The sequence below is a fragment of the Atta colombica genome, unplaced genomic scaffold (assembly GCF_001594045.1).
Source record: "Atta colombica isolate Treedump-2 unplaced genomic scaffold, Acol1.0 scaffold134, whole genome shotgun sequence".
NCBI classification, from domain to species: Eukaryota; Metazoa; Arthropoda; class Insecta; order Hymenoptera; family Formicidae; genus Atta; species Atta colombica.
The window spans coordinates 1,978,165-1,994,659 of record NW_017259222.1 but is presented as its reverse complement, the minus strand read 5'-3'; the positions used below and the strand labels follow the sequence as shown (position 1 = coordinate 1,994,659).

The 16,495-nt window shown below is 33.8% G+C and overlaps 2 protein-coding genes across 4 annotated transcripts in view; one reads left to right on the top strand and one right to left on the bottom strand.

Annotated features, from left to right (window-relative positions):
• The window catches only part of LOC108684428 (vesicle-associated membrane protein 2), a 17,537-nt gene extending 6,681 nt beyond the window's left edge, over window positions 1-10,856 (bottom strand). Inside the window, exons 1-5 of one of the 3 annotated variants that reach the window (XM_018188742.1) lie at window positions 10,683-10,852; window positions 4,667-4,884; window positions 3,413-3,492; window positions 3,279-3,330; window positions 2,333-2,391 (exon numbers count right to left, since the gene is read on the bottom strand). In XM_018188742.1, the coding sequence (XP_018044231.1) occupies window positions 2,378-2,391; window positions 3,279-3,330; window positions 3,413-3,492; window positions 4,667-4,884; window positions 10,683-10,684 (366 nt within the window). In that variant the 5' untranslated portion in view covers window positions 10,685-10,852 and the 3' untranslated portion in view covers window positions 2,333-2,377. Of the gene's footprint in view, window positions 1-2,332; window positions 2,392-3,278; window positions 3,331-3,412; window positions 3,493-4,666; window positions 4,885-10,682 lie in introns of all 3 variants that reach the window. The other 2 variants (XM_018188740.1, XM_018188741.1) reach the window with 2 other exon arrangements.
• A 3,473-nt stretch (window positions 10,857-14,329) lies between these two features.
• Window positions 14,330-15,745, top strand: LOC108684378 (synaptobrevin-1-like). The gene is made up of 3 exons (XM_018188655.1): window positions 14,330-14,511; window positions 14,951-15,264; window positions 15,346-15,745. The coding sequence occupies exons 2-3, from the start codon at window positions 14,955-14,957 to the stop codon at window positions 15,396-15,398; spliced, it is 363 nt and encodes a 120-aa protein (XP_018044144.1). The 5' UTR covers window positions 14,330-14,511; window positions 14,951-14,954; the 3' UTR covers window positions 15,399-15,745.
• The last annotated feature ends 750 nt before the right edge of the window (window positions 15,746-16,495 follow it).

Sequence of the window (16,495 nt, the reverse complement as noted above, 5' to 3'; positions counted from 1 at the left end):
AATTATTAAATGTATACAGATTTGAATTAAAATATATTTTTATTATATTATTACATATAAATGTAACATATATATTACCTTTTTTCATAATACAAATCATTTTTAACTGAATTGATTTCAATTTTCAAAACTCTGATCGCATTTGCTTTTTGTGAATTATTTTCAATTATTTGACTCATTGTTTCAATTACTAGTTTATATTCTTGTTAAACATTTGCATTTGAGAATGTGCTGATACATTTTTATTAAATGACTCAACATGTTTAAATAATATTGTTATCATTATAGATTAATTGCGACCGATATAATAGAAAAATGTAATTAAGAATATTACAAGACTGAAAGCATTATATTATTGCAACAGAAAATACATATAAAGGAATACTATCAACACTTTTGGTGATTATAATCTGTAGTAATCTTGTATCTAACGTTTTATTAATTTTGTTAAATTTCTCTAATACTGAGGATGTATACACTGAGGATGATCTAATAATAAGATCGAAATGTATGTTTTAAGAATTTAAAATACATAAAAATCTAGCTTGTAGTCTCCTCCTCCTTCTTGTTATTTATTGTTTATGTCACCTTTATCTTTAACTATGAGAGATCAAAAATATATTTTACAAAATTAATGGAAATTATACATTCGTATTTTTTAGCAGAATTTTTTTTTAATATACATAAAGATGAGTAAGTAAATAAAATAAAGAAATGTAAGAGAAAGTGCTAATTGAAAAAGATTTAAATTGCATTTTGACATAAGAAGAGAGAAAAAGATAGAATATCGGGGTGCAACAATAAAATCATAGCTTACCGTACCGAAGAGTAGAATAGGATTAAACAGAAACTTTGTTGTAGTTGTTTGATAATTCTTACTGTTGTTGATATTGTGCTTGTTGTTGATGTTGTCGTTTATCATTGTGGTGTTTTCATTTCTTGTGTTTTCATTTCTAGGTGGTATTTTGTATCATTTCTTTATTGCCACCGCAGAATTTGCGAATCACAGTGTTTAAAGCTGTATGTTCAGCCTGTTTCACGTGTGTTACACTTTTTCTTTGTTAATTGACCACCAGAAATTTGAAAATCACTGCCTGGGACCAACTTCAGAAAAAGGATACCACCGAAAAGTACAGACAGACACATAACAAACGATTGCAGTCGTAACACACACAGAGGATGAGGTATGATCGTGTCTTGGCAAACATTCCTTTTTAAAAATTTATCGGTATTCGTTAAAGAAACCGATAGTTTGTTTCAAAATTAACTTACGCAATACATTTAAGGTTCATCAGGTATTTTAATACGATCTATAATTCGTATTAAAATTCAATAATCTCATAATTTTATATGCTATCTAATGTAAAAAAAAAAACAATATAGTATAGATATCAGAACAGTTCTATTTAGAAATTTGACGCGAATTATAGATCGTCTAAAGTGAGCTTTAGTCAACACCGTTGTGACAAATATCTATGACATTGAAACTGTTAAAATCATGATAAAGTGATTTTCTGGTGCGTCGCTTTTTCCGTCTTATGGACTTTAAAGAGACGCTCAAAACGTCGGACCAAATACTGAGAAAATTCCTAGCGAGAAAACACATGACGGCAATTTTTACGTACTGTTTACACTTAATATTGTCTTGTACGCTGTGTTGTGATAAGAGAAGGGAATCAGGAAGGATGTCGTCGAAGATTTATGAAGGCTCGCGATGTACCGCCATGGCGATTCTTAATTGGAACGCTTCCCCATTAAATCAGTACTTCATAAATATGCAACAACACTGGACAGTGATGGAGAGTTCTTGTGTAGGAAATACACGTAGCAACAGATAGAGCAAGTTCCTATCACAGGCAGACATAATATACATAAACATCGACTAAAAATACCAGTTTTATAAAAGCGCGGATGTACCTGCACATTTTTTGCAAAACCAATATGGAAAAAACTATAATAATAATAAAATGTTACAGTAGTAATACGATAATTGTATATCACAATTATCATAATTAATATAATCAGTTTATTACAAAATACGTCTATGAAAATAATAATAAAATTAACAATTGAAATTGTTATTACTTTTTTTAAGAAAAAAATATCCGATGAATTCTTTATAAAACTGGCAACACTTGATACGTGATTTGTCAAAATTAAAGACAATTTTGAAATATCAGGACAAGAGGAATTTTTACGTGTCGGACGATAAACGAGAATGGAATTGGAGAAATGTACGGGTTCAGGTATACATTTTCTACGACAAGTAAAAAAGAGAAACGGGGTGAGAAACAACAACGATACGCAATGTCGCAATTGTTTTGCTTTCTACCTTCAGACTCACTCACACACAAATCTCTTCCACCAATCAGCGCGCCTACATGAAGTTCGCTAGACGGGAAAAGAGAAATACATACATTTCACACGTGTTAGATAATGAATGAAAAAAAAGAAGACAAAGTGATGCCACTTTTCCAACAGATCACGCTATAGTGGCGTCTCTCGCGCATTTCATATTCCGCGTGATAAAGACACGTTCTTGCAAAAAAAAAATATTCTCATTTTTCGGTCATAAAATTTCGGTCAGCAAAATGATATTGCTAGGAAATATGTAGAATTTTTGTAAAATTTAAAGTAAGAATTCTAGAATATAGAGAAAAAAGATGCTCGCGAGTATGATATTTTTTAAAGTAAAGTTTTGTGAAGATGAATTATGAGGCAAGTAGTCGACGTAATTTTCAGGCAAAGCACGATAAACAGTTTGTTTCGGCACATTTCTTCGAGAAGCTTCAAGAGATCTTTCCGAAAGGATTTCTCAAAAGCTATGCAAATCCGTGGACATTTCGCTTCACATCGCGACGTCTTTCGCATCGTGCAAACACTCGTCTGTACGTAGTAGATGTTTCCTTAGCATAAAGGATATAGATCGACAAAGAGACATTAGATGGGAACGACTGATTCAATGTAATGATCACTGTCAAAATCATAATCTCTAAACGGTAATAAAAATTCCAATAAAATTATCCAATAAAAATTCATATTTGTCAGCATTAAATATGAATTTAAAAATAAATATTAATTTCTATAATATTTTATTTAAATAAATGGTCGACACTTTCACCGTGTCCAAATGGATGATGAAAAAAAGGAAGTAACGCTGAATTAGTCGCTCGAAATCAGGACGAGATATACATCGACGAGATGGTACAGAACATTTAAACAGTTACAGTGACAGTGTCGACAACTGTTAAACGTTAGTGAATCAGTGAAACACTTACCGACAATGATGGCCAGTACAATGAGTCCGATTACACCCATAATGATCATCATCTGTTAAAAAAAAAATTGCAAAATTATTATTAATATTTCGAATATTACCATAATATTTTTTTTAATGAAATTTGACACTCACCTTTAGATTCTGTAGCCAGAACTTTCTCTTCAATTTTCCTGCTTGTTGTTCAAATTGTGACGCTCCTTGTTGAAGTGCATCTGTAAAAGCCAATTACGGAGGTGACATCCGATTTATCTCAGATATGTCTACGTATAACTTCGAGAAAAAAGAATTCTCAAAATAAGAACTATTTTCTAATATTAATAATTGATAGGGGCAACGCGTATAGAGAAAAAAAAAATATATATACATATATATATATTTTTTTATATATACTAAATTTTAATAAATATTTATTTGAGCAACATTAACTATATTTATTAAATGTAAACGTATTTATTTGATTGATACAGGAACCATTAATTTAATCAAACTGTCATTTTTTTATTAAGTAAATATTTATTTACTGTAAATAAAAATTTACAGTAAAAATACTGTTAAAAAAAATACGATTAAGATTTAGTAAATTTTTTTCAGTGTAACTTCATTCGAGAAGGAAAAGAACGCAAAAATATTTAGTGAGAGTATAAAATAATGTAATTTATTAGTGCGAAAATAAGTATATATTTACACAAACAATAAAAGTACGTCCGTATTGCATAAAAGATCGGCGTTTATCAGCCACATAACGTGGCATCGATTCGAGCGTGTCACAGTAATCGATATCAACGTGTAGTCAGACGCGCAGGGTCGGACTACTTTATTGCCACGATACCATGAATGGAAGGTGTAATTTTCCCACGATCGTATTTTCTGTTTAGCGCTTCTATTCAGTATAGCGACACATTGATCGTGAATAATAATATAATATTGCGTCGTGATATACATACAATACAATTCGTGACCTAAATCCGTGTTATAATTATATCTTTTTAAAAATTTAGACGATATTCTTTTATGCGGAGATACAGCAACATATATTTTCGCTCTTCCAAGGCATTAATTAATTTCTTGACGTTCAACAAATGATATTTACCATGAATAAGTAAGTACCTTACGTAGAAGCAGAACAATCAAGTGACGTATATAATAATTAACGACTACAGCCGTGTTACTGAGCGCGCGCGCGCGCGCGAGCAAGTACAGTGTGACAATGAAGCAATATGCATAATTATAAAATAAAATATTATACAATTTGACAAAATAGAATCTATTTTAGGGGATTAAATGTTGACTAAGATTAAATGAAAATTTTCAACTTTTGATCAAAACAAGCTTCCCCGTCGATTTTCTTAACGCAAAATTTTCGACTGCATGAAAAGTGGATCTCACCTGCTCGATCGTCGAGCTCGGAGAGTTTTTGATCGCGCTCGAGGACCTTCTCCACATTTGTCTTCATAATGTCGACGACTTCGTCGACTTGCGCTTGCGTCGCCTGCAGCCGCTTCTGCGAGGCAATTTGCTGGGGCGTTCTGGGGCCACCGACGATGCCGTCGGTGCCGGCGCCTGCACCTGCAGCTGCATCCGGTGCTAAACCACCCTCCGTAGCCCTGCGAACAAAGACGTGATTTCGAGAAGATGACAACAAGCGTTATTACATCCAATTATATCATCACGATACAATCGGACGTTAAACAAACGCGATCCTTTATGAATATACCACTTCCTGCGGAAATGTTGGTGTAATATCGACAAAATTTAATACCTCAGAAAATAATAAATCAACAAAAAATATAAAATAGAATAATCAAAGAAAAATATCTGACGAAGCAAAAGATTCTGTTTACATCAATCGGAATTTCGATTATCTCAACTAGAATTCTAATAGAACTTATGTTCATTTCTATACTGCAGATTAATCTTCATCTTATTCAACTTACTCTTCTTAGAATTAGAAAAAGATGAAGAGTTAGTTGAACTCAGATTTAAACTACATTGATAGAAACGAGTATTAATCAGAAAATTCTGATTTGTCAATTTTTAACTAGAATTTCAATTAATCTAGTCATTTTTTTTTGATGCAGCGAGTCTCGTGTCAATATGAATTTTTGAAAGTTGAATGTTGACAAATAAGGGCCAATAGAGATGATCTTTAGACCATCGGTATAATACATGTCGAAACTGTATATTTATCAAATACGCGTATTTATCATCGATATCGCTTGTATTTTGCGGTTTGTGCATGGCGTGGGATTTATTTATATATTTCCTCGTACGCGCGTGCGTCTCTCCTCGATAGCTTTAAAAAGTGAAATAAACGCGCGGGTGGGTGTCGCTCATCTCGGAACGCGAATTATATGCCGTCGTTTTGCCTTATGGTGCCGGATGCTGCGTGAGATTTTCCCCATATCGAGCCGCGGGTGGAAAGCACCGCGAAAGGGCAAAGTTCATGACACGATTTCGCTATTTGTACCGTTTAATAGCAAAAACTTTATGCGTATTAACTTGGATCACGCGTTTTCTCTCCAACTTGTTTTTTAAGAAGATTCAACGACGTGATGATACAAGTACATTGTCCCCGGGCGCATTCATGATTAAAACGTATTTGTTGGACAAGCGGATACGGAAAGAGAAAAGGTCATTGATAAGGTCGGCTACTCGTGTGACCCCAGGAGATTGTAATTCAGAAACGCACGTGCACCTACACGCGAATATTTGAAATGAAACGATCGTTAGGAACGACTTTATGAGCGTTTCATTAAGATTTTGGATGAAGCCATACGTTTGCTAAATCTTTATGATATTTTTGATTAATCGAAAATATTTAAGATGTTTTCTTTTTCTTTTTATACTCTCTTTTTTTCTGTCTTTTTATATGTCGAACTAATTTTAAATTTTACTTACGAGAAAAAAAACATTTTGTAACAATATCTTTTACTGTTTAAGACCGTTTTATAAACAAGATTAAATGCACAGATCTCTTTATCTGTTGTATGTGAAAATATCCTGGGTGGAAAATTATGTACATGTATGGATTTGCACGTCGTTACTTGGAATATTTAGGATACTTTTGATTAATTGTTGAAAATATTTAACTGATTAAAGAGATGTTTTTCTTGTATATCTCGCGTTAATTTGAAATATCCTTTATTGTGTAAAACTGTTTTAAATAGGATTAGACACACAGACCTTTTCATCTACTATATATGGAAATGCTGGGTTGGAATTCATGTATATACATATTATGGATATGCATATCGTTTTGTAAATCTCTTTTCTATGGGATTTCCGACAAGCTATTTGACCTTTTGCAAAGAGACAGAGCGAGACCTTTTGCGGTACTGCTGCGAGCAATATCAATTTAATTACTCAACAACTTATGTACCGGGATAATTAAATCTTCCATTCCTGTCCCGACATGCCATTATCCTACATTCTTCATCGTATAAAGTCTTCATTAAATATATTCTTTATATCAGTTAAATAATCGTCGACAAGAACAAAAGCTAATTTGCATCTTTAATACGGTCGGTAAGAATAAGAATTGTCGTATGTCATTGTGAGCTATCAATTAATTGGTTAAATAAAATTAGGAAAAAAATTATACAATCATATCGTACTAAAACTATATTAATTCTTACAGAGAAAGCTTCATGCTTATCAATATGTATAAATATCTTGTTGCGGCGGGTATACGTGACGTAAATCGCAGAGATTACAAGTGTTCGTAGTTACGATTTGGAAAAATGCTGGCTACGCGCGATGGCGGATTGAAAAGCGGTCGGCAATGGGTTGCGGGTTTTATTTTTGGCCTAGCGATCGAACGACCGAGTGGCAACAGCCGATCGATCGACTATTCGAATACCGTTGGTGGGAATAGTTTAACATACAAGAGAGTCGTATGTGTTTCTCCTCCATATCGTTCCCATTGAGATGTCGAACGCGACGTCGGAATATTCGGTCACCGGCGTCCGATATCTGTCGCGAAATTTCGACGCAATTCCAGTAATATATTGTAGCAGGATTAGCAGCATAATTGATAAAATCAGCAATTCATACTGTTATGTTCTCTCATCTATCTCTCTATTTTTAACTTAATTAAAATCAAATAATTATATCGATTATATTTAGTAATTATTCTAAATTGCATTTGAATGTTTGCGATATTTCCATATATTAGTACAATTTGATTGCTCATCGTTGAATATATTTTCGACACGGTTCGAAAATTTCTCCTATTATTGTTGATTATTTCAATATATTTATTTATCGAGATTGATAAGAGTATTTGTTTCTAAAAATATAAAATTTTTTGATTTATTGAAATGATTTATTGAAATGTTTTCTGATGAATATGAAAATTTCTGCTGCTACTGTTTATTTTATAATATAGCTGTTTGACACAGCGCGTATCGAAATATTATTCGATCGCCATAGCTATGAATTGTATGCGCAAATGCCAAGAAATATTCACCCCATGACGTAAAATAGGATATATAATGGGATTAATACGTCGATCGCGGATATTGCTTCATTCTTGTTATTAGATTAGTATAACTCGCGCTGGATATTTATGGGATATTTGTACTGCGTGGAACAGTAAGTTTAACATTTTTTTATACTTTGCTTTTTTTTATTTGTACTTTTTTGTTGAGAAATTTATTCAGAGAGAGTACCATCGAAGACAAGAAATTTATACTTGCAAGAAATTTAAAATAAACAATGAAAATAAGATATATAAAATGTAAAATGCATGAAATTAACATAGCAAATTTTTATCACAAATTACTTATTTTAAAAATTGTCGAATTCATGTGAGATATTAATTCGGTACAAAAATTTTATTATCAGTAGTTTTTCGATAATTCAGGAAGGAAGTAATTCTTTATAGTCTATTAAATCGAAACTTTCAAGGACAAAATTATAGTCGGTATATTGTAGTTCGCCGCCGCTCCGAGGATTCATTCCGTCGTCTCTGATCGAACAATCCGGCGAACGGTTCATTGTTCGCCACCCGGATTGTAACGCATATATAAGTTACGTATGAACGCGCACCTTTCCGTCTAGCAAAGCCGTAGAACATTGCCGTAAATGTGCTCATCATTGATTATCTAAATATAGAAACTGCGAGCCGAGTAGTAACAGTGCACCGCGTTTTGCGCGATTGATCCCGACTATACATATATGTATGTGTTCATATATGATTACAATTAGGCATCCGACGATCACGTCGAGTGCAAAATGCGCAAAGAACGCGCGATAATTAATCGCAATCGCATTGATCGATTACCTTAATCGCGATTGTTCAATGTACAAAAAAATTCGTCGAAATGAAAAGAGGTTTGATAAATCGTGTTTTATCTTCCTCGCAATTCGCATTGCGATTGTAAAGCGATCCGAAATTATCACGTGTCCTTCGAAAAGATCCCTAGTTACTTGCCAACGATGTATAGGTGTCGTAACGATAGCCGACAATTAAATCATTCTGCTTGAGTCACCTCTTCATCGAGATTGTCCAAGATCGCGAAATATTTGAGTAGATAACAGCAATGCTTATAAATACGCGATTGGCTGAATGAGTATATTATGTATAATCGAGCTGGATGGAAACTGGATGCGAAAGGTCATAATGAGAAAAGTTAGAAAGAGAAATAAAAAGCTGTAACAGTCTGCGTTCAAAAGCGAAATTAATTAAGGTAGTTCTATCATGCTATACTATTCGATTACCGTGTTTAGTTTTTTCTATTGCCGCCATTAACAAATAAATAAATAGACAAATAAACGAATCCATCAGAATGTAAAATAATTAATACAAAAGTCAATGACAAATCTGAAACACGAACACTAAGAAAAAAGTATTTGGTATTCATGACTATAATTGCATAATAAAATAATTATGGTTAGCAGCTCCATTTTTATGGTTGCTGTAATGTTAGTAATATAATCATATATGTGATTTTTCAAATATAAAAATATTGTGCTATAAATTATGATAACTTCGAATATTAATATAATAAAAATCAAGATATAAATGTGACAAATGAAATAGACATTTTTTTTTAGTAAATACAATCGCAATTATAGCGAATGTAATTATTTTCTTAAATTCACTATATTTATGGTAACAATAAAAAAATATATTTTAAAAAAATTAAAAATTTATCAAAAATTTGTCAATTTCATTGACAGCAGAAGTGAGTATATTTGCATGGTTAAAACAATGGTTAAATAAATATATAGTTGTCCCAAAAAATGATCATAAATTATAGTTAAATTACGATAATTGCAACCATTTTTTTTCTCTTAGTGAAGTAATATAACCGATAGAGATAGTGAAAAATTCTCACGCGACGTACTTGTTTCGTCAATACTTCTTCCATCATTTATTTCACTCTTTAGATAAAAGATTCGCGTCGGATAGGGTCAGTGGCGTCAGTGCATTATATGGTGTATTTCTCGAGAGGTTCGAAGAGTCGCGGCGATAGGCCGCGTTATGATTAATTTCTCTTGAAAGCAAGTATACGTGTCAGGCATCGCGTAGCTCCGTTGCACTCTATTGGAAATTTTGCCGTGTGCCGCGGACGGACGCGGGTCGTGCGAGGAGGATCGATTGGCGGCGACAAGCCTCGGCAATTGCGTCTTAAAACGCATCTTACTAACGTGCCGCAGCGACAAGAATTCTCGCTCTCTTCATTGAGTTGCCGCGGGCTCCTCACACGATTCTTACGCGCGGTTTTGCGCATTCATACCCGCAAAATTCCATCGATCGCCGCACCTTCTCGCTAAACTGCTTTTCGCGGCTGAATCGCGACCGAGCGCGATAGAGCACGTAATATAGTCATCGTTCTACTCTAATCGCTCATTGATCTAGTTATGCGTCACAGTCTTGTATAGAGGCTCTCCCTTAAAGAGACACAATTACGTTAATGCTTTCGACTCGTTTACGGAATGACCACGGAATTCACTCTCGATGAGCTCCACAATACAATCGCCATTTGTATCATCATATACAGACGCGAAGCGAAAGCTAGAAGTATATCATCATCCTGATTTCGATCTTCACAACGCTCGATGTCCCTGATAATCGCGAGGCTTCGTCAATGAGTATATTTCAGGTAGCGCATCCGGAAATTGCACTCGGTGTATCGTAACGCGAAGTCTAACACGAAGCTAAATGTGCGCCACCTCAATTACTCCGTTTAGCATAATTTCACAACTATGTCGTCTTTAGAAACTATTCGTTCGTTGAAACTGGCTGAAAGAAAGACTTGCTGTTTTCCGTCTAAGATTTTCGACATCGAATGATAGAAACTTCATCCTCGCAATGTCATCGCGGAAAACCTTTGGTTTTCTACTGGGGGGGGGGGTCTCATTCGCAGCATTCCGTATTATTATCACGTGTACTCACATGCTGCTCGTAATCGATCGCCTCGAGCTCTTCTTGTTCCGATAATCCTCGTCGATTTGTCGATCGGCTTGCTCGGCAACACCCCCGGTCGATCGTTTGGCGTTCGGCGCGTAACTTTTCGCGAGCAACTGCCAGCAAGACTAGATGGCTGCCGCGGTATTGATAAAATTTCCAGGAGGCACGCCGCCGTGCGATATCGTCGCGCACGCGTATGATCGAGCGATATATCTCGATGGTTCACCTTCGAACTTTGATTTTCACCTCCGCATTTGTCGTTGCGCGTTTTATTCGTGTTTTTACGCCTCGGCCACTCGTGAAAAGTACCCTCGATCGCGCAATAGATCGATTTCCCGGGTAGGACACCTGGGGATCGGCTAACACGGGGAAAGCGCTTTCGAAAGCACGGCGGTCACACGGAGAGTCGATCTCTCGAGACTGCAGGGTCGACGGACGACACGCCAACCTCGCCGATTGCGCACGTGCACCTGACTTTGGTCGATAAATGGTCGCGACGTTGCCTTACAACCCCCATGCGCGAACACACCCTACACGATCGTCAGGAACGTTTCCGGGAGCATCGGGTGCCACCCGTGTTTTCTCCGCTTCGTTTTACTTCGATAAATAGCCCGAAATTGTTCTATTCGAAACGCACATAAAAAGCAAACTTATCCGTTTAATTGTGCGGTCCTGTTCGTTAACTTTTTGGGAAGATGATGGAACAGTCGCGTTTCAACGAGAGTGAAATAATTGTGGAATTTTCGTTTCTACGACAAAGTAGATTTAAATGCCGAGACTGACTGTTTTGTGCATTTGATAAATCTATCGCAGACAGCAGTATTTAATTTCGCGTTCGCTGCAATAAGGGTTGAACATGATTGGATCGCACCCCGCAAGTTGAAACCTTGTCTCCTTGTATACGTTCCTGTAACGACGCAGTACGAATACGCGCACGAGTATCCGCAAGATGTTTTATTTATGCCATCGTCGCGATATTCGTCGTGAGTCATGTCGGTGTCACAGTGAACGACTGGCGGAGATGCTTTTGCCTTACTGCTCATTATGGCGTTACGCTCGATTATGGCAGCTTGTAGTAGTAAGTAGAGTTTTGCGAGACGAAAGTTTCCACTTTTTTTAGCGAGTGATGGCTACTCGCGTCATTATTGTGACGTTTAGACGTAGCAATTTTCGAGACCGAGTTTAATTGATAAAATGCCTGTCAAAACTGTCCGGAACCGATTCGATTCTCCTAGAAATATCCTGTTAAATACAAAGAGATATGTATTTTTTTTTTATGTTAACCCATTCTTAGATTTAAGGTGAAACAATCAAAATTAATGGAAATAGGAGTTTTTAAAAATATTAGATTTTTGAAAAATTTAAATACACAATTATAAAGTATATAAAAAAACTATAAAAAATTTTGTCTAAAACATTTTTCTTACCGTTTCACTGATGATCGATAAGAATTAAATATGTATTAGCGTTAGCTTTGAGAGGTTGTTTTATCTCTTAAATCTAAGATATTGGATTGATATAAAAAAATATGTATGTCTTAGATTGTGTTTAACAACATATTTTAAGGAGGATCGAATTGATTCCACAATTGCGATAGGTTTCTTATGATTTTCATTTCACACTCTTCAAACATTCCCTAACAAACAATTCAGCATAAGAAATACACAAGTTAAGAGAAAGTTAAAATGATTTTATTTTTAACGTCATGAAAGTCAAAATTATAAATTTTTAGTTATAAAGTTTGATTATTTATTGACAATAAGAATTAAAATAAAGTCATTTTGATTTTTTTGTTGACTTTTATTGTGTGTTCCTTGCGAAATAAAACACAGAAGTCATAATAAAATCATAAAGACATCATCACGATCTTATTTATTCTAGTAAGTTTATTTTTAGTATCAAATGACGTCATGATGGTACATATCTTATGATATCATTATGACTTAATTATGATTCTGTGTTCTGAAAAGTTGAAGTTATTTTTTGTCATTTTTGAGTATCAAAATGACAAATAACGTTTTAGCTTGTTTATTGATTAGATTCATAAAATTCCAAGTCCACTATTAGATCCACTTAATTGATCCATAAAATTCCAAATTAACTTTTTTTTAAATATTGTTATCGAATATTTTAATTCGATAAATTCTGTCAAATATTCTGATACAAATATTAAAATCTCCTTTTGGCTCCCTTCCTTTCAATCAGTCACTTGATTTATCATATCATATCTCTCATAATTTATTATAGGTATAATCTTTACAAAATCTATTGTCTCGTTTTTACTTCTGTCTTTTATGTTATTTTATTGGATTGTCCGGAAAGTTCGTACCGACTAACTTATATAATTTAATAAATGTATACTAAAATTTAAATTTTCTGCATTTCAATTTTCCTTCAACATCGCCACGAATTTTCCGGACAACCCAATATTTTTTTTTACATTATTTTACTATCATCAAATTTTTTTATAGCAACAGTATTGTTAAAATATTTTGTCTGTTGTACATATCTTTTGCATGTATACATGTTAGTCTTAAAATATTAAATTTGTACATACGATAAAGATATTATGTATGTACTAGTATTAACTTTATTTTTTTAAAAAAAGCATGGATGCTTAGAATATAAGTAAATTTTTTAAAATGTAGAATCCAGCCTCCATTCATTTTAATGTTATTAATAAAAATAGATACTGTTTAAAATGCTTTTTTGTTCAGTATCGATTTATATGTATATTTAATGAATCTAGACTGAACAGAATAAACGACTTGTTTTAATAAAAATTTATTTCGCCGCAGAATATTGATTGTACGTTCGCTTTACCGTTCGCTCAATTTAAATTTATCTTTATGAGAAATATTTTTAATATACTACAAAGTTTAAAAAATACATTTGAAACATGCATTATTATTGTATATTTTAAATATTTATAATTACACTTGCTATATTTTCATATATTTTAAATGAGGCAATCTATATTGTTAAATTTATACGAAAATTTAATATATGTGCTTGCTATTTTTATATTTCAAAAATTTAAAATATATATTTGAATTGTATATTTTATATGTACATTCTAAAATTTTTTAAATATGAGAATAGCAAGAATGTGTTAAATATTCGTATGTAAACTTTTTTTAGCTTAACTCCATTAGCTTAACTCTGCTAATTGTTACAAATACTAACAATAAATATGATTTACTTACTCTATTCAGAGATTCATATATTTTTATAATAATTATACATTATTACATTAATTATTGCGACGTAATTTTACCACTGTAGGTTTGCGTTTCTTGCATTTTTTGGATTCAGCATCTTCGCTTTTTCTCGTTTTAACACCCAAATTATATACACAATTTCATTTTAAGTGCAAACATTTTTGATGGATTTCAAGTAACGTAAAGCCTCGATGTCTCGTCGAGTTTGTAGACTACCGTTTTTACCGACAAGATAAATCGCATTGTCGCGTTTAGATGGCGTAAGTAGTCACTATTTTGACAAACCATCAATGACGACAGTCCACGAGATATTGTAATTGATAATAAATATTAAATTATATTATTAACGACATATCAAATTAAGAAAAGCGATTGAGCAAGCACAATAATGAGCCTTTTTGTTACCCCTTTTTTGGTAAATACCTAAACACGTTATAATAATCGTGACATCATGATTATCGCCATTTTCAATTTGTGTCATCCACTGTTGTCGTTGTAAACTGGTAGCCGTCATCGCAAATAATTTGCTAGATATCATCGTGCCTCGCAGATTTAATTAGCTTCGATTGTTCGTGCATTTGACATATTTATAGGTGAGTAAGAAACAAAGCAATGTATTATATTACACGATATTGAGAGCATTGTAGCGAGATCGTTCCCAATGTAATGCTAATGATTAAACTTGTTATTTATTATTTTTTGTGATTGCATTTCCATCGTATTTTCATGTTTGCGTATGCAGGTCCTCTTTGTTTATTAAGAAAACTGAATGATGAGTATTATGTAGATTGATAAACGTATAAATAAAGCTTGTTCAGAAACATATGCGATTTTTGAGGTTATGGGCGTGTACCTGTTATTTATTTTGTTGATTCTGTGGAATTTGTTGCAAGGAGATTCGTATTCTTTATATTACTTTATTTTGTTCAATCTGAGATCCTATGGATGATGGTCGTAAATTGACAAAATATTCGCGTTCGTGTTGGTGAAACAGGAAACAGTTAGTCAGAAGGAGTCCTGTCATTTTTTCAGGACTATGGAGGGTGGTGCAGGAGGAGAAATGGGCGGTCCGCACAACCCCCAGCAAGCGGGTGCAAGCAAGAAACTACAGCAAACTCAGGCCACTGTAGATGAGGTCGTAGGTATAATGAAGGTTAATGTGGAGAAGGTATTGGAGCGAGATCAGAAGCTGTCGGAGCTCGAAAATCGTGCAGATGCCTTACAACAGGGTGCGACGCAATTCGAACAACATGCTGGCAAATTGAAACGAAAGTACTGGTGGAAGAATCTGAAAATGATGCTCATCCTTGGTATCATATGTGTTATAATTTTAATCATCATTATCGGTGAGTATACAACACAGACTTGTGATTCTTCTGACCTCTACATAGTTACATTTGTTTTTTTTTTCTTCATCTCTATGTTAGCTTCGGTTGTGCCAAGTTCATCTTCAGACAACTCTGATAATGCTCCAAAATGATAGCATTGTACCAAAGGAAAGACACGGTGTCGTACCGAACAACCATCTTCTATCTTAGGATAAGTTATATATTTGGTAAAGTACGTACAAGGGGAATCACCAAGGCTGAAGATGAAGCGCGAATGTGAATTATTATGTTTGCAATATCATCCGCACAAAAATTGGGAACAAAGAGAACATATTTTTGAGACTTATTGTACTGGATTCCACATTATTAGACTAACAACCAGTATTAATACAAGTGGCCTTCCTTTTTTTAAACATAATAATAAAATAAACACTGGGATATTCTTATGATGTTAATCTTGTTACAGCAATGCTTATTATATTATATGAATTATACATAATATATATAATGTTTGTACTCTTTTCGAGTTTTCTTATATCTCGAATCTCCTCCAGCCTCCTGCTGTCCATTCCATCACATGTAATTGAAAGTAGACCGAGCGAAATTGCAGTTCTTTTTATAAAGTAATTATATTCGCAATTGTCATAATTTCCTTCACCGACACCATGTCAAATTGTCTTGAAGTCGTTAAGAATATTGTATGAGTCACTTCACGTTTTTTCAGCGTCATAAAAACGAATGTTGCGCTGAATAACGGTGATCCGCAAACCACATATTTTTACTGTGGATTCTCCTTCGGATTTACATTGATTACATGTCTAGAAAATATCAGTCACTCATAAATATTTATGTCTCGATGCCTTCCGTTCCGCGGTTCGTAACAACGTCGATTTTATTAGATCGAAAGTTATGCATATTTGTCAGTAATTTCTGCGTTGCTAAAGTTCAAAAATTCAGGGTCGTTCTCATGATTGAGGAAGGGGAAGGTTTGTTTAATCAAATGCGACGGCGTCAATTGCATCATAAAATATAGAAAAAAATTACATGCGATGCAGGTGCTCGATAAGTGTGTATAGAAGAGGAAAAACCTTTAATTTCAAAGTAGCATAGTTCGTACAAATACGAAGAAGTATTTGGTTCTTTTTGCTATCGTGATATAAATTATGCAAAACTTTGTTATATATTCTACATAATACATATGTATGATCATAAATTATAATATTCGCTTAATCACATTAAGTAAAATCAT

Excerpts from the sequence above, each read along its gene's own strand:
- LOC108684378 (XM_018188655.1), top strand. The coding sequence starts at position 14,955 with ATGGAGGGTGGTGCAGGAGGAGAAATGGGCGGTCCGCACAACCCCCAG. Across the intron at positions 15,265-15,345 it reads AATTTTAATCATCATTATCG|CTTCGGTTGTGCCAAGTTCA; the intron begins GTGAGTATACAA and ends TCTCTATGTTAG.